Source organism: Ranitomeya variabilis, chromosome 2 (assembly GCF_051348905.1).
Source record: "Ranitomeya variabilis isolate aRanVar5 chromosome 2, aRanVar5.hap1, whole genome shotgun sequence".
NCBI classification, from domain to species: Eukaryota; Metazoa; Chordata; class Amphibia; order Anura; family Dendrobatidae; genus Ranitomeya; species Ranitomeya variabilis.
The window spans coordinates 605,383,427-605,410,024 of NC_135233.1; the positions used below are offsets into that span (position 1 = coordinate 605,383,427).

The 26,598-nt window shown below is 49.7% G+C and overlaps 1 protein-coding gene across 1 annotated transcript in view; it reads left to right on the forward strand.

The window, feature by feature from the left end:
- The first annotated feature begins 1,082 nt into the window (after positions 1-1,082).
- Positions 1,083-26,598, forward strand: part of SLC7A9 (solute carrier family 7 member 9) — a 55,567-nt gene continuing 30,051 nt past the window's right edge. The window contains exons 1-12 of the mRNA XM_077288664.1: positions 1,083-1,296; positions 3,371-3,490; positions 6,291-6,438; positions 7,239-7,481; positions 7,564-7,689; positions 7,875-7,974; positions 9,021-9,065; positions 10,695-10,818; positions 16,561-16,664; positions 16,824-16,920; positions 17,069-17,218; positions 18,075-18,249. Coding sequence (XP_077144779.1) covers positions 3,392-3,490; positions 6,291-6,438; positions 7,239-7,481; positions 7,564-7,689; positions 7,875-7,974; positions 9,021-9,065; positions 10,695-10,818; positions 16,561-16,664; positions 16,824-16,920; positions 17,069-17,218; positions 18,075-18,249 — 1,411 coding nt within the window. The 5' untranslated portion in view covers positions 1,083-1,296; positions 3,371-3,391. The remainder of the gene's footprint in view (positions 1,297-3,370; positions 3,491-6,290; positions 6,439-7,238; positions 7,482-7,563; positions 7,690-7,874; positions 7,975-9,020; positions 9,066-10,694; positions 10,819-16,560; positions 16,665-16,823; positions 16,921-17,068; positions 17,219-18,074; positions 18,250-26,598) is intronic.

Here is a 26,598-nt window from a genome sequence, read left to right on the forward strand (position 1 = left end):
GTATGATCTTTATACTCATGTGATGTAACATTTGTATTATTGATTATTTTGTTGGAATAAATCTTGTTTTTTTGCATCCATCCAGATGTGTTACTTTGGAAAAGCACTGAAGGGTGGTAGGGGGAGGGTCCTTTTAACCTCTCGTGTTTCCTGTCCCATGATGGATAAGAAGGACGTCCTCCTGTGTGCTGTCAGGATGGGTTCCTGGAAATACAATTACCAGTAGGTCTAATTACTGTTTTTTCATGATATTCTAATTTTATGAGAAGCAAAACGCCACTAGTGATCATATACAACAATTGTGCAAAGCACAAAGCCTTTCTAAATAAATAGTGTTAGTGACCTAATTCCATTTGCACTTTATCCTTTGTCTGTTGTACTAAGTGACGTTGACCTGCCAGACGTGTGTGCTAAATCGATGGCGGCTACAACAACCGTGAGCAGGTAAAGTGCATGTGCAAAAGAAGCAAATGGAGATATGAAGTGCTGTTTCCCAACAGTGTGAGCCGGTGTGACATATTGTACAGGTATAGTATCTGCTAAATGCCACATAGGTGCTCACTAATGTAATCCCTGCATATTTTATATGTAGATATATGCTCCCAGACCAACCCACTTGGAGATATTATTTTTTTAAATGACGTGTGCCGTGTCCCGTTAGTTGGTTCCGCTGACTTTTATGTACTTTTATTATATTTATATTCCCTCAATAAAGCGGTGGAAGAACTGCAGATCTTACGGATTATCGAATCCCTACGATCCCCCATGGCATGCACCATCAGGTGCCCATAAAATATCCGCCATGCTGCATCCACAACCGTAACGCTGAGATTTGCAGCGCTCTATCCTTCTCCTGACTATTCTGCATCTTACTTTATCCACCATCAATCCAAGAACTTTTTCCGAATCTCTCCCAGCAGTCGCCGCTCTCCTCTCATAATAGGATGCAATGTTCTGCTGTGTGTAGGCTCCGCAGAACAACACCACTTTGTGTGCGGGAGACTCTCTGCCCAGTGCAACAAGGCGTCACACATTGTCAACAGATGTAATGTGGCGGCGGAGGTGAAGCCGAGCGTTGTGCAAGCGGCAGCATTCAGAGCCGCACTCCCCTTTGTCAATGCTGTAATAATTAGAGCATGTTTAATAATTACTGACGGTGACCTCTGCTCTGCTGTTCCCCGGATCCTTCCCCGGATTGGAAAGATTATTTGTGAACTTTACCTGCGGCTTATAAAACTTCTGAAGACTCTCAGCATCCACTCCTCCGCCTCATATCCCGGGCTCCGCACACACCAGGTAAGGTCTCTCCATCTTACTATGGATCGATTGATTCTTGGGGGGGCTCTACATTGGCTTCATCCCGCGTGACCCCAATATTGTGCAAGCATAACGGTCTACTTTTGTTTTTTGTTTTTTTAACAATTGTTTTGCTTAGTGGACAATGGACTATCAAGGTATTAGAGGACACAAGTTTGCAACCCTGGCACATTTGCTGCCACAACCTGAACCACAACTTTGGATTATGGAAATCATCTCTGTGTTCATGATCTCAATGATTGCATCCGCCCCATCAGATCACTTTTGGGGCTGCAAATTTTCATTATTTTTTTTTTTATGCAGTCACAGGTTAAAAAAAAAAAAAAAAAAACAGTTGGAGCAAAACAAAGACCTTTGCTGTTCTTGTGTACAATCAGGCTTCCTAGACAGATGGTGGTGTGGTGTGGATGGAGAACCTATGTCCATGTGCCATGCTACGATATGTGGTCATCAGAGGGTTCCCCATGTAAGTCACTTCAGACAGTGGCTCCCTTAATGGCAGACTCGGTGCCTTCGAGAATCGCCACAGTCATCCATTCATCTGATGCCACCAGGCATCACTACATACATGGTCATCTATTTACCTGGTGCCTTTGTGGATCACCACATGATTATCTATTCATCTGGTGCAACCATGGATCACCACATGATCACCCATTCATCTGGTGCCATCGTGGATAACCACATGGTCATCTATTTATCTGGTGCAACCAGGAATCACCACAGTCATCCATTCATCTGATGCCACCAGGCATCACTATATACATGGTCATCTATTTACCTGGTGCCATTGGGATCACCGCATGGTCATCTATTTACCTGGTGCCATTGGGATCACCACATGGTCATCTATTCATCTGGTACAACCAGGGATCACCACATGGTCATCTATTCATCTGGTACAACCAGGGATCACCACATGGTCATCCATTCATTTCAGAGCAGCCATTGTAGCTTCCCATGGAGGACCCCTTGCAATCATAAATGAAGGGTGTGAACCCCTAAAATGCCTATGGATATTAATGCTGTCACACTACATGGATGTTTTTTTGGGGTTTCATCCATGAGAGGAGTGGCTCCACCGGTGATCCAGAGCCTCGCATGTTGGCCACTACCTATACTGACCTGGTTCTTTTACAATAAAGCTTGGACGTAAGCCGCTCTTAGTATTAGTTCCAGCTGGAATGCTCCCATCTATCTCATGCGTGAAGACACTGGTGCCTATTGTTATTTGCCCTGCCCCGTGCCCGGTGTTTGTTCTGTAGCACCGGGTAAATAAAAGGTCCAAAGTAACAGATGACAGCCATTGTGTATCCTGATAATCAACAAGCAACGAGACCGTCCAACCGTCTAATGTGGATCCCTGCTTCCAAGGAGATTGTGCTGTTAGATTTCAACATGCTCAGTCATTTTGTTCTCAAGGGAAGATAATCCCCTACGGACAACTTACTCCCCTCTCCCAATTCAGAGCACTCTTGGCCAAACTATATGGGGGAACCCAAAGTGAATAGCCATCAGCCAATAGGTGTATGGCCACCATTAGCCTATCATCTTGAGAACATGTGCCTCATCTCCTCCAATGTCACAGGCGACATAGGAGAAAGGCACAGGTGAGGGGCATAAAGAGAGAAAGGCTCAGATAACAAAAAGGCACAGCTGACATCAGTCAGGGGCGCAGGTGGCATCGGTGAGGGACGCAGGTGACATTAGTGAGGGGCGACTTCTATTCCTTGTGGAGACTTTCCCCATGTTGTGCCGTTGATGTATGTGGCATTGGGCGGTACATTGGGTATCGGGTGGGCATGATGCGAATCCGGCAGGTTGGACATTCGCCCGTGATTCATCTTTATGATGTTTGTGATGTGAATCGCCTGGGTCATATAATGTAATAAAGCCGTACCGTGCCCACGAGTGCCAATTAAGTAATCTCACCAGGAAACAACAGGACTGTATCATGTAAAAGCCATTATGTTTTTATTGCGGCACGTGATGGCGACTCGCGATCCATTTACTGCTTTCTCATCATAACTTATGGCTTCACTTTGTGAATTAGGACTCGGCAACAGCGGGCACCATGGACGAGAGCAGCATAAAGAAGAGAAAAGGGGGGAAAGATGAAGACAACCAGTCCACCCAGAGTAAGGAGTCCACAGCCATGCAGCTCAAGAAACAGGCAAGTAGAAACTGGTTATTGGGGGCACTGCATGCCGCAGGGGGCAGCGAACAGTAGGGATATTGAACACTTATTGCTGTGGTCTTCACCTGCCACAAGACTACAACTCCCAGCATGATCAGACAGCCATTGGGCTATAAAAGTACAACCCCGGCATGCTCGGATAATTGTTGGCATCTTTTGCCTGGATTATTTAGGATTTTTTTGTATTGGCCTCCAAATTGTGACTCTCGAGTTGTTGCCAACACTACAACTCCCAGCATGCCAAGAGTTGTAATTTTGCACTAGTTGAGATCCACCCTTTCTCCTCCGACTGGACCCATTGATCATCGGGTGTCGGGGAATGAGCTAGATCTGCTAGATCCAACCAGATCAGATCTGCTCTGCAGCCAAGAAAGCTGAATTTTCCCTGTAACTGGGATCATGTACCCTCCACAGTTACAGGGGAAATCGGACATAAGGAAAAAAGCATTTAAATGTTGCAAATGTATTTTATGACTTTATGGGGGTCATAATGTGTGAAAAATTATTTAAGAAGGCAGAAAAAAATAAAGAAATCACTGCCGTCAAAATTGTTGCCACTAGTACCGTAACTGCAAAAAAATAAACCAAAAATCCAATATATAAAAATAATTATGGAAAGGGGAACACAATTTCAGATGTATTTTACTGCCTCCTTGTGGCCGATCGGCAGAACAGGGCACTTTTATCTAGGTTAGAATTTGGGAGGCAATGTGCATGTCCATTCATTCCCTATGGGACCAGCCAGTCCGAGCGTGAAAAGCATGCTCTGCCAATACGAGCGTTAATGTGTATGGACGGGTTGTAAGGGATAGCTGTTAGTTTACGGTGTTTGAGGGTGCATGGGCAAGTTACATCGATGGTCTCTCACCTGCGACTCCTCAGCTGTTGCACAACTACTACTACTCTCACCATGCCAGTGACTTCCAGACTGCACAGTCGCTGCCTTGATCCAGTGTGAATGTCATAGGGCACATACAGAGGTGAGATCATCTGGCAGCGCGGAGCGCGAAGCCTGACGGCGTCCAAGAATAGACTAATAACTCAATCTGCAGACACCTCGTATCGATCGCTCCATCGCTGCGCTGGGTTTATATATAGCCGACTCCGACAAGATATTTTCATCAGATGACTCAGCCGGCTATTTATTAAGCCACTATCAATAGTCAGGGGAACGCTATACAAAGGCAGATGTGCTGTATGAATGCCATCTTATTTAACTAGACCCAAAAGTAGGAAAAAATAAATAAAAGAATGGATTCGAATCATGCAGTTATATCCTGCTCCAGCAGGGGGTGCTATTTTGACTTTGTGGACTGGTTCCTCTCCATCGCCCTTGATGTGCTGGATCAGGATCTACTCACAACTCCGAAGTGTCCACTGGACAGCAAAGCTTGCGTTTCGTAGCAGTCAGCACCGGTTAATGAATACAGCCTTTAGTTAATATCTATCTGCTGCAGATTATCTCAGGCACAGTCCTCATTACTGGGATAAAGAAAGATGCAGATAAGATAACTACACAAAACTAACTGCACCGCCAACATGTTGCTTTATTTTGGCTCGGTGGCACAATCTCTGTACCGATGACTGGAGATTATGGAGAAATCACACAGCCATTACCCCATGCTGGAGATTGTATGGCAGCACATGCTGCAGCTCCCTACTACTGGGCTGTGTGCCACCACATGGTGCCCCACGCAGCGCTGTATAACTGATTATTTTCTCCAACAATAACATGTTTTTTTTTTCTGTTGGATTCATGCAGAATTTGGCAAAAAAAAATTTCACAGAGGGTACAGTAAAGGGGTCCCACAGAAGGCCATGGATTAGAAATAAGCAAATCTATTCTGATCCAGTGGCCACAGGCTGGGAGCACTGCGAACCTACTACCTGGAGACATTTTGTAATTCCAGACACAGCCATTGCTCAACGATGGTGCTGTTTTTAGAAGAAAAAAAAATGTCTAAAAGTTTTAGTATCGGTAATTAAATTGCCTAAATACGCTGATACGAGACTTATTTTCCCTTACGCCTCTGCTGACGTTTATACATATAGAAGATGGAGCAGTTTTATACTATCCCTGGTTCCCTCTTACTACTTGGTGAACCAGGTAGCTCTGGATTAGCAGCAGTGCATGCATTATATGATGTAGCTCATGATTATCAGCCGCCCTGCAGTCTAAGGAGACACCAAATAATTTTACCAAACTGTAAGAATAAAATCATTTCCTTCCAAGAAATAAGATGCGGCTGAGACCGCTATGCAATAAGACACTTTGGAGCGAGTGAGTGATGTCCTGGTCCCTCAAGGCCGCGGATTGGTGGATGACGTATACGATGTCAGCTTTGTACATAAACATCGCCCGGGTCGAAAGGTTCAGCTTTTATTACGCTTCATAAATTTCAGAAATTGCTCGTTAGTGTCCATAAAAATATGCAGTTATTGGTCATCTAGTGTTAATTAGCAAGGGAAATGTTCTTATTTATTGTGAGGTGCAAAGTCTGAGGCCAAGTGTGAATCCTCTTCTCCGGGGAAAGGTATTTATGATGTCCTGGATACGGCTCGCCTGTCCTCTCGGCGCTCGTTATCTCATCCTCCGTTTTCTCCTTAAATCCAAGAAAGTCCCAAGAAAAAAATGTGTTTATATTAAAGGAATTATGACAATGCATGCACCCAGATATGTAACCCTTTCTGGTATGGAGCCTAGTACGGGTGACACTGGGCACCGTGACCGCGGCTGGATGCAGACATTGTTAACCTGCACCTTTATTTTGCGCAGGTCGGACTGCTCAGCGGGATCAGCCTCATCGTTGGGACAATTATTGGGTCCGGGATCTTCATCTCTCCAAAATCCGTTCTCAGAAACACAGGAGCTGTGGGGCCATGTCTGGTTATCTGGGCGGTGTGCGGGGTGATTGGAATAATGGGTAAGTGTGGACAAGATTTATTTAAGAATTTTTTATCTCTTTTTTTTTTTTCCATATCTGTTTTTTAAAAGTCCTAAAATTTTCCAGTTTTCGTTTGAGCCTCATAATAAGCCGACATATTCTGTTCTGTTCTGTAGAGATCACTTATCTCATCATCATTACAGGCACGCTTACAATGGATGTCACAGCTCACCTCCTCCTCCTATACAATGCCTGATTACACCTTTATATACAGTAGATAACACAGGATCCACCATTCACAATAGGGGATGTCACAGCTCACCTCCTCCTCCTGTACAATGACTGATAATACCTCTATATACAGTAGATAACACAGGATCCACCATTCACAATAGGTGATATCATAGTTCACCTCCTCCTCCTGTACAATGACTGATAACACCTCTATATACAGTAGATAACACAGGATCCACCATTCACAATAGGTGATATCATAGCTCACCTCCTCCTCCTGTACAATGACTGATAACACCTCTATATACAGTAGATAACACAGGATCCACCATTCACAATAGGTGATATCATAGCTCACCTCCTCCTCCTGTACAATGACTGATAACACCTCTATTTACAGTAGATAACACAGGATCCACCATTCACAATAGGTGATGACACAGCTCACCTCCTCCTCCTGTACAATGACTGATAACACCTCTATATACAGTAGATAACACAGGATCCACCATTCACAGTAGCTGATGTCACAGCTCACCTCCTCCTCCTCCCATATGGTCTGGCGTGCAGTTCACATGTGCTTCCTCCATCTGGTGTCTCTGCAGGCGCCCTCTGCTTCGCTGAGCTGGGCACAATGATAACGAAGTCCGGAGGCGAGTACCCGTACCTCATGGAGGCCTACGGACAGATCCCGGCCTTCCTCTTCTCCTGGGCCAGCGTAATCGTGATGAAACCGTCATCGTTTGCCATCATATGTCTCAGCTTCGCAGAATATGCATCGGCGCCATTTTATCCCGGCTGTGAGCCCCCTCAGGTGGTCATCAAATGTCTGGCTGCCGCCGCCATCCGTGAGTATGGGACCAAGACAGCTCCCTGGCAATAATTGCCCGATATCGGTTATTTCATATATCGTCTCTCCGTTCCCGGCAGTGACGATCACCGTGGTGAACTGTCTGAGCGTGAAGCTGGCGAGTTACGTGCAGAACGTCTTAACTGTGGCCAAACTGATCATCATCATCATAATCATCGTCAGCGGCATCGTTCTGCTGATACAAGGTATGGGAGGCTTCAGAGTCACATTCTGTATTTTTATCTGCATCCTCCCCAGACAGTGCCATCCCTCTCTAGAGGCGGTGTCGGATATTGCAGCTCAGCCCCATTCCTGTATATAAGCTGTAATACCAGATCCGGCCTGCAGACGAAGGTGGCGCTGCAGCTCATTCAGGTTTTCTCTCCCTTAGGAAACACTCAGAACTTTACCAACAGCTTTGAAGGCTCCAAAATCACAGTCGGAGGGATCGGCCTGGCGCTCTACAATGGTCTGTGGGCCTATGATGGATGGTAGGACGATGTCACCTTTGTGACCCATATGGTGCCTGGAGCGTCAGTGTCTGTGGGGTCCCAGGCTGGGTGGTCACTGACAGTTGTGTCATAAATAAGGCATATTGGCCTTTTAAGACTAATGGGGGGGGGGGGACGATCTAACCTCTCAAATAATGCTGGGAGTTGTAGTTCTACAATAATCTGAAAGTAACAGTACTGGGGATTGCTGCTTTAATAGTACCAATTAGGCTAGGTTCGCATTGCGTTAGGGCAATCCGTTAAGAACATAGCGCTAGCGGATTGCGCTAATGCAATGTTTTTTTAGGGTTCGCGTTCATCGTTCCCGCTAGCGCAGATCCCCGATCTGCGCTAGCGAGGACCGGACCTCGGACGCACTTCGGACGCTGCAAGCAGCGTCCGAGGTCCATCACAAAAGAACGGCACGCGCTAGCGATGCGCTACAGAGACAAATCACATTGCTGTCAATGGGTGCGCTAACGGACCCGTTGCACGGCGTTAATTGCGACAATTTCGCTATGCAACGCAGTCCGTTAGCGTTAACCCATTAACGCAATGTGAACCTTACTCTTAAAGGGGCGGTGCAGCACCACTTATTTCCACATCGGGCATGATGTCGACCATCAGCGACTCTTAGGACCTGATGGAGAAATGAAAGCTGCTGCACAACCCCTTTAAGGGGAGACTGAAAATTGTAAATGTTCCCCGCTCCAATGCATGGCAGATAGGCTGCCCAATGTGAATGGTGAGCTTCTCTGTGTCGCCACTAGAGGACAACTCCTGGAAACTCTTCCCTGCAAGAGCAGAGGTGCGCAGGATGCAGAATCGGCCATCACTTTGCTGCTGCACAACCTCATTGAGGCCAACTTCTGAACGTTAACAGTATGTCTCCAATGTTACCTACCGCCATGTATGACACCCCCTGTCTCCCAGTCAGACCCTCACTCTCCGCTTTATAGTCCCCTTTCTTTGGTGCAGTTTCTGTCCATTAATCCCTCAGTGATCGGGACCCAACTGACGTCTGTGAATTCTGCTTCTCCCTTTAGGAACCAGCTCAATTACATCACAGAGGAGCTGAAAAATCCATACAGGTAAGAGGCGAGCGCGGCTGATTTATTGCCTAGGATTTATAGACGGACGGCCTGCATCTGAGTATCGACTGCGAGGAAGAAATGTATAGATTAACCCCCCAGGGGCCGGTAGGAACTTAAGGGGAAGATGTAAAGAAATCCTGTAATATGGACCGTGCACAAAACCGCAGTCCCTGTCTGATCGGTGTGTGCAGCAGGAGGCCATTATAATATGGTAACACCACTCAGCATGGTATGGTAACACCACTCAGGTGTTCCTGGTATACGGCGGGTCTTGTAGGGTGTTCCTGGTATACGGCAGGTCTTGTGGGGTGTTCCCGGTATACCGTGGCTCCTGTGGAGTGCTCCTTGTATACAACAGGTCTTGTGGTGTATTCCCGGTATACAGGAGGTCTTGTGGGGTGTTCCTGGTACACAACAAGTCTTGTGGGGTATTTCTGGTATTCCCGGGACACAACAGGTTTTGTGGGGTGTTCTCGGTATACGGCAGGTCTTGTAGAGTATTCGTGGCACACAACCGGTCTTGTGGGGTGTTCCCGGTATACGGCAGGTCTTGTAGAGTATTCGTGGCACACAACCGGTCTTGTGGGGTGTTCCCGGTATACGGCAGGTCTTGCGGGGAGTTGCCGATACCCGATAGCTCTTGTGGGGTGTTCCCAGAACGCAGCGGCAGGTCTTGCGGGGTGTTCCCAGTACTCGGCAGGTCTTGCGGGGTGTTCCCAGTACGCAGCGGCAGGTCTTGCGGGGTGTTCCCAGTACTCGGTAGGTCTTGCGGGGTGTTGCCGGTACCCGGTGGCTCTTGTGGGGTGTTCCCAGTACGCAGTGGCGGGTCTTGCGGGGTGTACTCAGTACTCGGCAGGTCTTGCGGGGTGTTGCCGGTACCCGGTGGCTCTTGTGGGGTGTTCCCAGTACGCAGTGGCGGGTCTTGCGGGATGTTCCTAGTACTCGGCGGGTCTTGCGGGGTGTTGCCGGTACCCGGTGGCTCTTGTGGGGTGTTCCCAGTACGCAGCGGCGGGTCTTGCGGGGTGTTCCCAGTACTCGGCGGGTCTTGCGGGTTGTTGCCGGTACCCGGTGGCTCTTGAGGGGTGTTCCCAGTACTCAGTGGGTCTTGCGGGGTGTTCCCAGTACTCGGCAGGTCTTGCAGGGTGTTGCCGGTACCTGGTGGCTCTTGTGGGGTGTTCCTTGTATGCGGCAGGTCTTGCTGGGTGTTCCCAGTACGCGGCAGCGTTTCTTACGGGGTGCTCACTGTGCGTGCAGTTGTTAGTACCTACTAAAAATATTCCAACTAAGGATGACTAGTAAACTGGTTTCGGGTCATGGAGCCTGAGAAGTGTCGCCTGTGTGATCCGACCCCACAGTGACGCTGTAGCACTGGCTGAGATACAGTTGTTGGATGGCGTGGAGCAGCCAGGCGGTTTCTCGCCGTTTCTGTATATTCATGTGATTAATAATTATGGATATTTTTTACATAATTCGGTGGCGTCTGCCCTTGTGATTGGCCAGTGTCGGCACAGTATGGACCTGTCACGCGCAGAGATCAGTGTGCATGTGCTGCCACCTAGTGGTGACTCTTGAAATTAACATTGATTTTAAAATAGGACTTTAATGTTTAGTTTTTTTTTGGTGCAGAAATCTCCCATTAGCCATCATACTCGGGATCCCGCTAGTTATGGCCTGTTACCTGCTGGTCAACATCTCCTACTACACAGTGATGACCCCCACCGAGCTCCTGCAGTCTCCGGCTGTTGCTGTGGTAAGTGATGGGAGTCACATCTCCTGTTGGTTTCTGCAGTAAGTGATGGTGGGATCCAGGGGATCCGTCACGTAAGCGGATCCTCTATCCACATTTATAGTCAGAGAGCACAAATCAATGTAAGTTCTGGATTAGATTGTGAGCTGCTGGGGAGGGAGGAGCGGACCCCTGGAAGCTTAGGTTTGACCGAACTTTAGTCCAATATTTGGTTCGGGTACCAGAACTGTACTCAAACTTTTACCCAATCTCCATAGAAATCAATGGAGACCTGAACTTTGTAGCTGAAAATCTCTTAACACCCCCCACCCCATCCCACCCCCGAACTGCAAATCGGACTTTCAGGAGAAGTCCATGTTCGGCGTTCAGAACTAGGTATACGTCAGATGCAGTGGGGTGCAGTATACAGTGGTTATTGGGGGGTGTCCCCAGTATGTGGTCTTGGAGCATGTTTCCAGTATATGGTGGGACTTGGCTGGTGTTTCTGGTATATGGCGGCTCTTGAGTGAGGGGGGAGGGTGTTCCCGGTATGTAACTTGGAGGGAGGGTTCTGGAATACGTAGTGGTCCCGGTATGTGGTGGGTATTTCTAGAAAATGCAGGGTCGGGGGGGGGGGGGGGGGCCTTACTGGTTTACAATAGGTCTTGGGGGGTGTTTCCAGCTTACGTCAGCTCTTGGGTGTTTCCAGTATATGGGGATGTTTCCAGAACACAGTGCCGTGCATCTTCTGGGGGGCTGTTTCTGGTATACGGCAGGTCTAGAGGGGTGTTTCCCGAATACAGCGGTTCTTGTGGGGGATGTTCCTGGTATATGGTGGTTCTTGGGGGGCGTTTCCGATATATGGCAGGTCTAGAGGGGAGTTTCCCAAATACCGCAGTTCTTGTGGGGGATGTTCCTGGTATATGGCGGGTCTAGAGGGGAGTTTCCTGAATACAGCGGTTCTTGTGGGGGGATGTTCCTGGTATATGGCGGGTCTAGAGGGGAATTTCCCAAATACAGCGGTTCTTGTGGGGGATGTTCCTGGTATATGGTGGCTCTTGGTGGTGGTTTCCGGTATATGGCGGGTCTAGAGGGGTGTTTTCTGAATACAGCGGTTCTTGTGGGGGATGTTCCTGGTATATGGTGGTTCTTGGGGGCTGTTTCCGGTATACGGCAGGTCTAGAGGGGAGTTTCCCAAATACAGCGGTTCTTGTGGGGGAAGTTTCTGGTATATGGTGGTTCTTGGGGGCTTTTTCAGGTATACGGCAGGTCTAGAGGGGAGTTTCCAAAATACAGCGGTTCTTGTGGGGGATGTTCCTGGTATATGGTGGTTCTTGGGGGGGTGTTTCCGGTATACGGCAGGTCTAGAGGGGAGTTTCCAAAATACAGCGGTTCTTGTGGGGGATGTTCCTGGTATATGGTGGTTCTTGGGGGGGTGTTTCCGGTATACGGCAGGTCTAGAGGGGAGTTTCCCAAATACAGCGGTTCTTGTGGGGGAAGTTTCTGGTATATGGTGGTTCTTGGGGGCTTTTTCAGGTATACGGCAGGTCTAGAGGGGAGTTTCCCAAATACAGCGGTTCTTGTGGGGGATGTTCCTGGTATATGGTGGTTCTTGGGGGGTGTTTCCGGTATATGGCGGGTCTAGAGGGGTGTTTCCTAAATACAGCGGTTCTTGTGGGGGATGTTCCTGGTATATGGTGGTTCTTGGGGGGTGTTTCCGGTATATGGCAGGTCTAGAGGGGAGTTTCCCAAATACAGCGGTTTTTGTGGGGGATGTTCCTGGTATATGGTGGTTCTTGGTGGCGGTTTCTGGTATATGGCGGGTCTAGAGGGGTGTTTCCTGAATACAGCAGTTCTTGTAATGTTCCTGGTATATGGTGGTTCTTGGGGGGGTGGGGGTGTTTCCAGTATACGGCGGGTCTAGAGGGGAGTTTCCCAAATACAGCGGTTCTTGTGGGGGATGTTCCTGGTACATGGTGGTTCTTTGTGGCGGTTTCCGGTATATGGCGGGTCTAGAGGGGTGTTTCCCGAATACAGCGGTTCTTGTGGGGTATGTTCCTGGTATATGGCGGGTCTAGAGGGGAGTTTCCCAAATACAGCGGTTCTTGTGGGGGATGTTCCTGGTATATGGTGGTTCTTGGGGGGCGTTTCCGATATATGGCAGGTCGAGAGGGGTGTTTCCCAAATACGGCGGTTCTTGTGGGGGATGTTCCTGGTATATGGCGGGTCTAGAGGGGAGTTTCCCAAATACAGCGGTTGTTGTGGAGGATGTTCCTGGTATATGGCGGGTCTAGAGGGGAGTTTCCTGAATACAGCGGTTCTTGTGGGGGGATGTTCCTGGTATATGGCGGGTCTAGAGGGGAATTTCCCAAATACAGCGGTTCTTGTGGGGGATGTTCCTGGTATATGGTGGCTCTTGGTGGCGGTTTCCGATATATGGCGGGTCTAGAGGGGTGTTTTCTGAATACAGCGGTTCTTGTGGGGGGATGTTCCTGGTATATGGCGGGTCTAGAGGGGAATTTCCCAAATACAGCGGTTCTTGTGGGGGATGTTCCTGGTATATGGTGGCTCTTGGTGGCGGTTTCCGATATATGGCGGGTCTAGAGGGGTGTTTTCTGAATACAGCGGTTCTTGTGGGGGATGTTCCTGGTATATGGTGGTTCTTGGGGGCTGTTTCCGGTATACGGCAGGTCTAGACGGGTGTTTCCTGAATACAGCAGTTCTTGTGGAGAATGTTCCTGGTATATGGTGGTTCTTGGGGGGTGTTTCCGGTATACGGCAGGTCTAAAGGGGTGTTTCCTGAATACAGCGGTTCTTGTGGGGGATGTTCCTGGTATATGGTGGTTCTTGGGGGGTGTTTCCGGTATACGGCAGGTCTAGAGGGGAGTTTCCCAAATACAGCGGTTCTTGTGGGGGAAGTTTCTGGTATATGGTGGTTCTTGGGGGCTTTTTCAGGTATACGGCAGGTCTAGAGGGGAGTTTCCAAAATACAGCGGTTCTTGTGGGGGATGTTCCTGGTATATGGTGGTTCTTGGGGGGGTGTTTCCGGTATACGGCAGGTCTAGAGGGGAATTTCCCAAATACAGCGGTTCTTGTGGGGGATGTTCCTGGTATATGGTGGTTCTTGGGGGGTGTTTCCGGTATATGGCAGGTCTAGAGGGGAGTTTCCCAAATACAGCGGTTTTTGTGGGGGATGTTCCTGGTATATGGTGGTTCTTGGTGGCGGTTTCCGGTATATGGCGGGTCTAGAGGGGTGTTTCCTGAATACAGCAGTTCTTGTAATGTTCCCGGTATATGGTGGTTCTTGGGGGGATGGGGGTGTTTCCAGTATACGGCGGGTCTAGAGGGGAGTTTCCCAAATACAGCGGTTCTTGTGGGGGATGTTCCTGGTACATGGTGGTTCTTTGTGGCGGTTTCCGGTATATGGCGGGTCTAGAGGGGTGTTTCCCGAATACAGTGGTTCTTGTGGGGGATGTTCCTGGTATATGGTGGTACTTGGTGGCGGTTTCCGGTATATGGTGGGTCTAGAGGGGTGTTTCCTGAATACAGCGGTTCTTGTGGGGTATGTTCCTGGTATATGGCGGGTCTAGAGGGGAGTTTCCCAAATACAGCGGTTCTTGTGGGGGATGTTCCTGGTATATGGTGGTTCTTGGGGGGTGTTTCCGATATATGGCAGGTCGAGAGGGGTGTTTCCCAAATACGGCGGTTCTTGTGGGGGATGTTCCTGGTATATGGCGGGTCTAGAGGGGAGTTTCCCAAATACAGCGGTTGTTGTGGAGGATGTTCCTGGTATATGGTGGTTCTTGGGGGGTGTTTCCGGTATACGGCAGGTCTAGAGGGGTGTTTCCCGAATACAGCGGTTCTTGTGGGGGATGTTCCTGGTATATGGTGGTTCTTGGGGGGCGTTTCCGATATATGGCAGGTCGAGAGGGGTGTTTCCCCAATACGGCGGTTCTTGTGGGGGATGTTCCTGGTATATGGCGGGTCTAGAGGGGTGTTTCCCAAATACTGCAGTTCTTGTGGGGGATGTTCCTGGTATATGGCGGGTCTAGAGGGGAGTTTCCTGAATACAGCGGTTCTTGTGGGGGGATGTTCCTGGTATATGGCGGGTCTAGAGGGGAATTTCCCAAATACAGCGGTTCTTGTGGGGGATGTTCCTGGTATGTGGTGGTTCTTGGAGGGTGTTTCCGGTATACGGCGGGTCTAGAGGGGTGTTTCCTAAATACAGCGGTTCTTGTGGGGGATGTTCCTGGTATATGGTGGTTCTTGGGGGGTGTTTCCGGTATACGGCAGGTCTAGAGGGGAGTTTCCCAAATACAGCGGTTCTTGTGGGGGATGTTCCTGGTATATGGTGGTTCTTGGTGGCGGTTTCCGGTATATGGCGGGTCTAGAGGGGCGTTTTCCGAATACAGCGGTTCTTGTGGGGGATGTTCCTGGTATATGGTGGTTCTTGGGGGCTGTTTCCGGTATACGGCAGGTCTAGAGGGGTGTTTCCTGAATACAGCAGTTCTTGTGGAGGATGTTCCTGGTATATGGTGGTTCTTGGGGGGTGTTTCCGGTATACGGCAGGTCTAAAGGGGTGTTTCCTGAATACAGCGGTTCTTGTGGGGGATGTTCCTGGTATATGGCAGGTCTAGAGGGGAGTTTCCAAAATACAGCGGTTCTTGTGGGGGATGTTCCTGGTATATGGTGGTTCTTGGGGGGGTGTTTCCGGTATACGGCAGGTCTAGAGGGGAATTTCCCAAATATAGCGGTTCTTGTGGGGGATGTTCCTGGTATATGGTGGTTCTTGGAGGGTGTTTCCGGTATACGGCTGGTCTAGAGGGGTGTTTCCTAAATACAGCGGTTCTTGTGGGGGATGTTCCTGGTATATGGTGGTTCTTGGGGGGTGTTTCCGGTATACGGCAGGTCTAGAGGGGAGTTTCCCAAATACAGCGGTTCTTGTGGGGGATGTTCCTGGTATATGGTGGTTCTTGGTGGCGGTTTCCGGTATATGGCGGGTCTAGAGGGGTGTTTCCTGAATACAGCGGTTCTTGTGGGGAATGTTCCTGGTATATGGTGTTTCCAGTACATGGCAGGTCTAGAGGGGTGTTTCCCGAATACAGCGGTTCTTGTGGGGGATGTTCCTGGTACATGGTGGTTCTTTGTGGCGGTTTCCGGTATATGGCGGGTCTAGAGGGGTGTTTCCCGAATACAGTGGTTCTTGTGGGGGATGTTCCTGGTATATGGTGGTACTTGGTGGCGGTTTCCGGTATATGGCGGGTCTAGAGGGGTGTTTCCCGAATACAGCGGTTCTTGTGGGGGATGTTCCTGGTATATGGTGGTTCTTGGGGGCTATTTCCGGAATACGGCAGGTCTAGAGGGGTGTTTCCTGAATACAGCAGTTCTTGTGGAGGATGTTCCTGGTATATGGTGGTTCTTGGGGGGTGATTCCGGTATACGGCAGGTCTAGAGGGGTGTTTCCCGAATACAGCGGTTCTTGTGGGGGATGTTCATGGTATATGGTGGTTCTTGGGGGGGGTGTTTCCGGTATACGGCAGGTCTAGAGGGGTGTTTCCCGAATACAGCGGTTCTTGTAGGGGATGTTCCTGGTATATATCAGGTCTAAAGGGGTGTTACCCAAATACAGTGGTTCTCGGGGTGGGGCTTAGGGGTGTTTCCAGTATACGGCGGGTCTCGAGGTGGGTTCATACAACCTCCCCTGCAGATCGCTGGTGCTGGGATATATGGTATAAGCTGTAGGTGACAATCTGTGCTTTCCTGCAGACATTTGGGGACCGGGTCTTGTACCCTGCAGCCTGGATTATTCCTCTGTTTGTGGCCTTTTCGACCATTGGATCAGCGAATGGATCGTGCTTCACGGCTGGCCGGTGAGTGATGGCCGCCGGTGACAGGCGCACAATATAGAAGCATTTAATAGTTCTTCTCCTCCCTTGTTACATCATGAGATTAAAGCAGAGGGGACACTGTGCAGCGTCCTACCAACAAAGGACACCACTAATATGCCCTTGTCCGTCGTCTCTCCCCAGGCTTACATACGTGGCCGGACGTGAAGGACACATGCTGAAATTTCTATCATACATCAGTGTCAAGAGGCTGACCCCGCTGCCGGCCATTGTGTCCTATGTACGTCAGTGTGTACTTATTGTATATGATGGAAGATCCCTTTAAGCCCCCAGATATTTTTTTCGATCCGTAATTTCAGGTTCTGTCTCATCTAGCGCAGCTCCCGTTTCTGCCTAATCCTAACCACCGTCCTCTTCTTTTTTTCCAGGGCTTCATTGGCATGATTTACATTATCCCGGCGGATATTAACACCCTCATTAACTACTTCAGCTTCGCCGTATGGTTGTTTTATGGATTAACTATCTCCGGCCTGGTAGTTATGAGGTTCACAAAAAAAGACATGAAGAGGCCGATTAAAGTGAGTGGAATTCATGCATCTAAAAAAAAAAAGTTTTGCAATACAAATATCTGACAGTTCCCACGCTGGTCTATGTATCTCCATGGTAACAGACTGTAAACAATCCTGTGTAGTCTGATCCTGCAGTCACATGCTCCCATTGCAAGGACTGGAGTCTGACCGCAGAGGGTTTATGGCCTGTAACCATGGCAGTACATGGGTCTGCACAGGGGCTGCATGCACAAAACTTCTAATTAAGATTAAAAATTATTTCCAGGTTTAGGATCAAAAAGTGAAAACTATTTGCAACACAAAAAATCTCCAACATGAGTCCGAGTAGGATTATATTATTACAGTTTCAATTTTTCTGACACGGAGCACCAAATTTCCTGCAGAGTTAGGATATAATAAAATGTGGTCCATCTGCAGCCGCCACTAGAGGGAGCTCAAAGCTTACAAAAACCCAAGAGCTCCCCCTAGTGGTGGCTGAAAAAAAAAATCTTTTTAATATTATGGCCACGCTGAGTATTTGGGGTTCTGTATCTGAGCCCCTGACCCCAGTCGTGATACATATTTAATTCAAAAAGTGTTTTCACCCCAAATTTTAAAATAAGTCTCATATTAGTAAATTTTTGCATGCTGCCATTTTTGCAAAATTGCAGTTATAATTTGATGTCGCTCAGCATATTCAATGCAAAATACTATAAAAATATAGTAAAAGAGGAATTGAAGGGTGACGAATGAAATAGAAAAAAAGTAAGAAATAAAAACCTGGTAGTGAGGAAAGCACTAACAATATGGTCCTCTTTACGACCATTTCACGCTTCGGATCGGTTGTGCACCTGCATCTTACAGTCTTCTGGTTTCTCCTCTTCAGATCCCAATTGTGATCCCCATCCTGATGGTTCTGGTGTCGATTTATCTGGTGCTGGCGCCCATCATCGGAGAGCCCGAGTGGGCCTATCTCTACTGCGTGCTCTTCATTCTGGGAGGCCTCATTTTTTACTTCCCTTTTGTGCACTTCAAGGTCAAATGGGCTCAAAAGATAACGAGTAAGTGACAGACACGACTTCTGCACCAACCCCCTACTGTAATAAAGCAGGGAACTGTACCCTTTATATGGATGCCTGAGGCAGTCTATATTCTTATATCTAGAAAACCAAAAAGTGTCCTCTGAATAAGAAGCTATAACTTCATAAAAAAAAAAAACACTATGAAAATATTCAACATAGAAATAATGTCCCTAAATGTTCACCTGTAGAGCTTATATCTGCCATCCTCTAGCACGGACCATGGAGGTTATATTAATGATTAGAAACAAATGTGTAAGTCGTTTACCAATATAATACTTTATGAGTAAATAGTAATCATTCAATAATTATACAGAAGAAAGTAACACAAGTGTGTGAGACTGGTAAAGGGAGACATAGAGAGACAGACAGGGCAGTTTTTAAGAACTGATGCGGCCGGGGGCAGCCTAGCCGGCGACGCCAGCAGAGGAGGAATCCTCCGCAGCCATATACAACATGTGTATGCATAACCGACAGGTAAATGAACCGATGCTGGAGGTGTGGGTATGGGTGTCAACGATCGGCGCACGTCATCGTGATGCCCGCCTTTGGATCCCACATAAGCGACCGACACAGCCTGCAATCCGAGGGAGGATGATTAGTGTTGAGCGATACTTTCCGATATCGGAAGGTATCGGATTGGATCGGCCGATACCGGCAAAATATTGGATCTCGCCGATACCGATACCCGATACCAATGCAAGTCAATGGGACGAAAATATCGGAATTAAAATAAACCCTTTCTTTCCTTGTAGGTTCATTCTACATGAAGGAAAACAACTAAGAATAATGTAGGATGTATTGGGGGACGTGGCGGAGACATTAAAGGCACAGAGGTTTAGCCCAATCAAATAGAATAGCAGGATTTTTTTTTTTTTTTTTTTTTTTTTAAGATGTTCGGAGTTACAAAGATATTGACTATCTTAAGAATTTTTTTATTTTGTCAGATATTGATGTGTCACTACTTCCACGCCCTTCACCTTTTTTTTTACTTCTCCCACACTTTCTTCTTCATCATCATCAGCATCTTTGACATCAACTTCTTCTTCACCTTATTCATCTTCTTCTTCATCTTCTACCTATTATTTTTTTGTTGTTACATTCTTCATATTCTTTTTATTCAACTATTATTCTTCTTCATATTCTACTTCTTCATCATATTCTTATTTGTGACAGGCATTCCTGTAGTTGTTATCTATAAAAGTTTGAAGATTACACCTTCCGTTCTGCCTGTCACAAAAGAGTTACATACACTGTCCGCATTCAGTTTGGCCTGCAGCATCAGGCTTTATCCAGGGGCACCACGAGGAGGAACGGACTCACCCCCATACACTGCTTAGTCTTCTTCTGCTTATAATTTAGATAATATCTTTTGCTCTGATATTTAGTGTTATGCTTAATGTTCTTCTGCTCTTTGTTCTGCAGCCTCTTGTTCTTCTGCTTCTCGGTCTTCCATGTCGTCGTCTCCAGGGTCGTCGTCTCCGGGGTCGTCGTCGTCATCGGGGTGGTCTTCAGGGTCATCGTCTCCAGGGTCGTCGTCATCTCAGTGGTTGTCGTCTCTGGTGTCGTCGTCATCTTAGGGGTGGTCTTCCGGGTCGTCGTCTTTAGGGTCTTGAACTTGGAAATGTAGCAGAAGGTACAAGAAGGCTGAGAAAATGCCGAGAACCAGCTGATGGAACTGGAACTCGGATGGCTACCCGAAGGTCCAAAAGCCAATGGAACTACCGAGGACCAGCTGACGTTACTGGAACCCGGTAACTAAGCAGGAGGTACCCGTGCCAGAAAGCACTACCAAGGACCACCTGACGTTGGTGGAACTCGGATACCCAGAAGGAGGTACCTAAGCCAAAGGCTCTGCCCGGAACCAGCTGACGGTACTGCAACCAGGATGGGGAGCAGAAGGTACAAGAGCAAAAGACACTGCCGAGAACCAGCTGACGGTACTGGAACCCGGATGGGTAGCCGAAGGTCCAAGAGCCAATGGAACTACCGAGGACCAGCTGACGTTACTGGAACCCGGTTACTAAGCAGGAGGTACCCGTGCCTGAAAGCACTACCAAGGACCACCTGACGTTGGTGGAACTCGGACACCCAGAAGGAGGCACCTAAGCCAAAGGCTCTACCCAGAACCAGCTGACGGTACTGTAACCAGGATGGGGACCTATTCAAGATTATCTTCCTAGAGCCCCAACTAGCGGTGTTGGAGCAAATGGTCAGCAGGGGGAGCAGAGTGTAGGCCGAAGCCTGCACTGGAGGCAGCTTTGTGTCTGCGTGGCGTTTGCAGGACACGATGCCGGCTACACAGGAGGGGAACAGCTGGCGTTGCTGAACCCCACTGACACATTGGCGGGTGTTTTTCTCTGTGCAGCTAGCACTTCCGGGCACCAACTGGCGGTGTTAGAGCCCAGGGTCAGCAGGAGGAGCAGAGGAGCAGAGTGTAGGCCGAAGCCTGCACTGGCGGCAGCTTTGTGTCTGCGTGGCGTTTGCAGGACACGTTGCCGGCTACACAGCGGGGAAACAGCTGGCGTTGCTGAACCCCACTGACACATTGGCGGGTGTTTTTCTCTGTGCAGCCAGCACTTCCGGGCACCAACTGGCGGTGTTAGAGCCCAGGCTCTGCAGGAGGAGCAGAGTGTAGGCCGAAGCCCAATTGAACCAATTTTAAAGGTAACCTTTAAAGCCCCCTCAGGTGTTACAAACTAGAAGAGCCACCTTCTGCAGCAGTAATGCTGCACAAGTCAAAGGTTGCTCTTTTAATTTTCTTCCTTGCACACGCTGAATGAAACACGTATAACATTTAGCCCCTTATACAGTCAAAACTGTCTTGGAGGCGTGAGTTCCCTTCTTAATGAGACGCAGCACAGCTGTCAAAAATACCACCTTGGTGCTTGGCGCGGCCTCCTGAGCGTCGCATTTTGCTGTACAGGAGTCTGCGCTGTTGTGTTATCCCTTGGCCATGCACTGTTAGCGCTGTCCGTCTTCTGACATCATTTGATGTCGGCCGGTGCGGTTCGCGATGCCCATGAATCCCAGCCCCGCAGTGTCTTTTCATTTATTCACACTGCGGGGCTGGGATTCATGGCCTTGCGCAGTAAATATGTTCGCCTCTCACTCGTGTCCTTACACCGGCTTCAGACTGTGCGGCGTCAGCTGATCCCTTATCACATGCCACGGCCATGAAGCCGCACAGTCTGAAGAAGGCGGAAGGAGATGAGTGACACTGACAGGTGAAGATATGCACTGCTCATGCCCATCAATCACACCCTCGCAGTCAAAATAAATAAGACACCGAGGGGCGTTGTGTCGGGCAGGGCGGCCGCAGAGGCGCAGTCAGCCAAACAATGATGTCAGAAGACGGGCAGCGCTACCAAGGGGGTTGCTGCGTGTCGTTACAAAGGAAAGTCACACCTCAGGGACGGTTTAATGATCTCAGGGGACACATTTTATACGTGTTGAGTTCGACGTGTGCAAGGAGAATAACTTAATGAGCCACCTTGTACAAATGCAGCATTACTGCTGTACAAGGTGGCTGTTATACAAACGCCTGGGGGGGGACAGGTTCCCTTTAATTTCAGTTGTTGTGTCTGCGTGGCGTTAGCAGGACACGATGCCGGCTACACAGCAGGGGAACAGCTGGCGTTGTTGAACCCCACTGACACATTGGCGGGTGTTTTTCTCTGTGCAGCCAGCACTTCCGGGCACCAACTGGTGGTGTTAGAGCCCAGGGTCAGCAGGAGGAGCAGAGGGAGCAGAGTGTAGGCCGAAGCCTGCACTGGAGGCAGTTTTAGGTCTGTTGTGTCTGCGTGGCGTTTGCAGGACACGTTGCCGGCTACACAGCAGGGGAACAGCTGGCGTTGCTGAACCCCACTGACACATTGGCGGGTGTTTTTCTCTGTGCAGCTAGCCCTTCCGGGCACCAACTGGCGGTGTTAGAGCCCAGGGTCAGCAGGAGGAGCAGAGTGTAGGCCGAAGCCTGCACTGGCGGCAGCTTTGTGTCTGCGTGGCGTTTGCAGGACACGTTGCCGGCTACACAGCGGGGGAACAGCTGGCATTGCTGAACCCCACTGACACATCGGCGGGTGTTTTTCTCTGTGCAGCTAGCACTTCCGGGCACCAACCGGCGGTGTTAGAGCCCAGGGACAGCAGGAGGAGCAGAGTGTAGGCCGAAGCCTGCACTGGAGCAAGTTGAAAGGGAACCTTTAACCCCCCCCAGGCGTTTGTTGCTGAAAGAGCCATCTTGTACAGCACTAATGCTGCAAAAGGAAAAGCTGGCTCTTTTAATTATGCTCCTTGCAAACGCTGAACTAGACACTTATGAAATGTGTCCCCTCACACCGTAAAACCGTCCCGGAGGTGGGACTTTCCTTTGTAATGTGACGCAGCACAGCCATCATTCCTACCCCCTTGGCGCCGTGTGCTGCCTCTTCAGCGTTGTTTGATTCTGTCCCGGAGCATGCGCTGTTATGTTATCCCTTGGCCGGGCGCAGTTAGTGCTGCCCGTCTTCTGACATCATTTGGTGTCAGGCTGGCTGCGCCTGTGCGGCCGCGCTGCCCGAGATCCCGCCTCGCAGTGTCGTCTAATGTAATCCCACTGCGGGCCTGGGATCCATGGGCATGTGCAGGGCATATCCTCACCTCTCACTCCCCTCCCTCCGGCTTCTTCAGACTGTGCGGCGTCACGGCCGTGGCATGCTATTAGGGATCAGCTGACAGCGCACAGTCTGAAGAAGGCGGAGGGAAATGAGTGAGAGGCAGAGGTGAAGATCTGCACTGCGCATGCCCATGTATCCCAGGCCCGCAGTGTGATTAAATCAGAAGACACTGCGAGGCGGGATCTCGGCCAGCGCGACCGCACAGGTGCAGCCAGCCTGACACCAAATGATGTCAGAAGACGGGCAGCGCTAACTGCGCCTGGCCAAGGGATAACATAACAGTGCAGGCTCCAGGACAGAATCAAACAACGCTGAGGAGGCGGCGCACGGCGCCAAGGGGGTAGGAATGACGGCTGTGCTGCGTCACATTACAAAGGAAAGTCCCACCTCTGGGACGGTTTAACGGTGTGAGAAGACACATTTCATAAGTGTCTAGTTCAGCTTCTGCAAGGAGCACAACAAAAAGAGGCACCTTTTCCTTGTGCAGCATTACTGCTGCACAAGGTGGCTCTTTCAGTAACAAACACCTGGGGGGGGGGGACAGGTTCCCTTAGATTTAAGTAGTTGTGCCAGCGTGGCGGTCGCACTCCGCATGCCCATGGATCCCAGGCACGCAGTGTGATTAAATCAGAAGACACTGCGAGGTGGGATCTCGGCCAGCGCGGCCGCACAGGTGCAGCCTGCCTGCAACCAAATGATGTCAGAAGACGGGCAGCGCTAAGCGTGCATGGCCAAGGGATAACATAACAGCGCAGGCTCCGGGACAAATTCAAACAACGCTGAGGAGGCGGCGCACGGCACCAAGGGGGTAGGAATGACGGCTGTGCTGAGTCCCATTACAAAGGAAAGTCCCACCTCCGGGACGGTTGTACGGTATCATTGGACACATTTTATAAGTGTTACGTTCTGCGTGTGCAAGGAGCTAAACTAAAAGAGCTACCTTTCCCTTGTGCAGCATTACTGCTGCATAAGGTGGCTCTTTCAGTAACAAACGCCTGGGGGGGGGGGACAGGTTCCCTTACGTTTCAGTTGTTGTGTCAGCGTGGCGGTCGCAGGACACATTGCCGGCTACACAGCTGGGGATCAGCTGACGTTACTGAAACCCAATAACACTGGGTCGTGTGTTTTTACTGTGCAGACGGCACTTCTGAGCCTCAACTGGCGGTGTTGGAGCCCAGGAATTAAAGTTCAGGTGGTAGAAAGATGAACACAACAGGAGACCTGGATACTGTAGACACCCAATTATTTAATCAGGAAGAGGAGTGGCAAATTCCTGCGAGATCCAGGCCTGGTTCATTTTCAGAAAAGTAAGCCGGTCAACGTTATCGGAGGATAGTCGCATGCGACGGTCTGTTAGTACACCACCTGCAGCACTAAAGACGCGTTCCGATAATACACTAGCCGCAGGGCAAGCCAGCACCTCCAATGCATACTGGCTTAGCTCTGGCAATGTATCCAGCTTAGAGACCCAAAACATGAAAGGGGAAGAGCCGTCTGGGAGTACAGTAAGAGGGCAAGACATGTAGTCTGTCACCATCTGACGGAACCGTTGCCTCCTGCTGACTGGAGCCGCCGGTGATGGTGTAGACATTTGTGGCGGGCACACAAAACTGTGCCACAGTTGGGCCATACTGGTCTTGCCTTGGGCAGAGGCACTGCTTCTGCTCCCTCTTTGTGCAGAGCCTCCTCCACTGCCTCGACGCACTGAGCTGCTTTGTAACGCACTAGCAGCACTGCTCTCAGTTGGACTGGAGAAGATGATGGAATTCACCAGTGTGTCTTGGTACTCCCGCATTTTACGCTCCCGGTTCAACGGTGTGATGAGGCTTTGTACGTTGTCCCGGTATCGAGGATCGAGGAGGGTGTACACCCAACAATCAGCCATGTTGAGAATGTGGGCGATGCGGCGGTCGTTTCTCAGGCACTGCAGCATGTAATCAACCATGTGCTGCAGACTGCCAACTGGCCAAGAAACGCTGTCCCCTGCTTGAGGCGTGATCTCTGCCCGCTCTTCATCACCCCACCCTCGCTGTACACACTGACTACTGGACAATTGTGTAACTCCCTCCTCTGGACGGATGTCTTCCTCCTCCATTGACTCCTCCTCATCCTCCTCACAAAGTGTCCCCTGCCTACGCCTTTGTGAGGAACCACGTGGCGCGGACTGTCCAGAAGCTGATGGAAATGGTGACTCCTCATCCTCCACCTCTTCCACAACATCATCCCTTAGCGCTTGCAGTGTTTGTTGAAGCAGGCAGATAAGGGGGACAGTCAGGCTGACTAGTGCATCATCTGCACTCGCCATCCGCGTGGAATAATCGAAGGGACGCAAAACCTGGCAGACGTCCTTCATAGTGGCCCACTCTGTGGTTGTGAAGTCTGAATGGCGCGGAGTGCGACTTTGCGCCTGATGCAGCTGGTACTCCATTACTGCTTGCTGCTGCTCACACAACCGCTCCAACATATGTAACGTGGAATTCCACCTGGTAGGTAGGTCACATATGATGCGATGTTCCGGAAGGCGGAATCGGCGCTGCAGAGCTGCAATGCGCGATCTTGCCGTGCTGGAACGCCGCAAGTGAGCACACTCTAGGCGGACCTTGTGCAGCAGTGCATCAAGATCCGGATAGTCCCTCAAAAAACTCTGCACGACCAAGTTGAGCACATGTGCCAGACATGGGATGTGAGTGAGGTTGCCGAGGGCCAGAGCTGCCACCAGATTTCGGCCATTGTCACACACTACCATGCCTGGCTGGAGATTCGCTGGCACAAACCACACGTCGCTCTCCTGCTTGATGGCATTCCAGAGCTCCTGCGCTGTGTGGCTTCGATTCCCCAAAGAAATTAATTTCAAGATGGCCTGTTGACGTTTGGCCACGGCTGTGCTCATGTCGGTCGAAACAGGTAAACGTTCACGGGTCCATGTGGAGGTGGACTGTGACAGCTCCTGCAGCGATGATTCTGAGGAACTTGTGTATGAGGAGGAGTCAATGCGTACAGACTGGATTCCTGCAAACCTTGGAGTGGGCAGGACACGTCCTGCGCCACTCGCACGATCTGTACCCGGCTCAACAACATTAACCCAATGGGCAGTGAGGGAAAGGTATCGCCCCTGCCCATGGTGACTGGTCCACGCATCGGTGGTGAGGTGGACCTTGCTACTGACGGCGTTCAGTAGCGCGTGTTTTATGTGTCCCTCCACATGCTTGTGCAGGGCAGGGACAGCTTGCCTGCTGAAATAAAAGCGGCTGGGCACATTGTACTGTGGGACTGCCAATGCCATCAAGTCACGGAAGCTGTCAGTCTCCACCAGCCTGAATGAGAGCATTTCAAGGGACAGTAGTTTTGCAATGCCAGCATTCAGCGCCTGTGCTCGGGGGTGGTTTGCCGAGAATGGCCGCCCTTTCTCCCATGCCTGTACTACCAATGGCTGTAGACTGGGCTGGGAGTGTGAGGATGACTGGGAACGTGGTGCTGCGGGTGGAATTACAGTGGGTCTCTGGACAACTGTGCCAGAGGTTCTTCCATGGCGATCCTGGGAGGAAGCCGAACCAGCTGTGTGTGAGCTGAAGGAAGAGGCAACACGAGCTGAAGAAGTGGTAGCTGCCGCTGTTGGTTGGCCTAGGTCTTCAGTGTGTTTTTGTAACTCCACCGCGTGCCTGGTCCGCACATGTTTCCA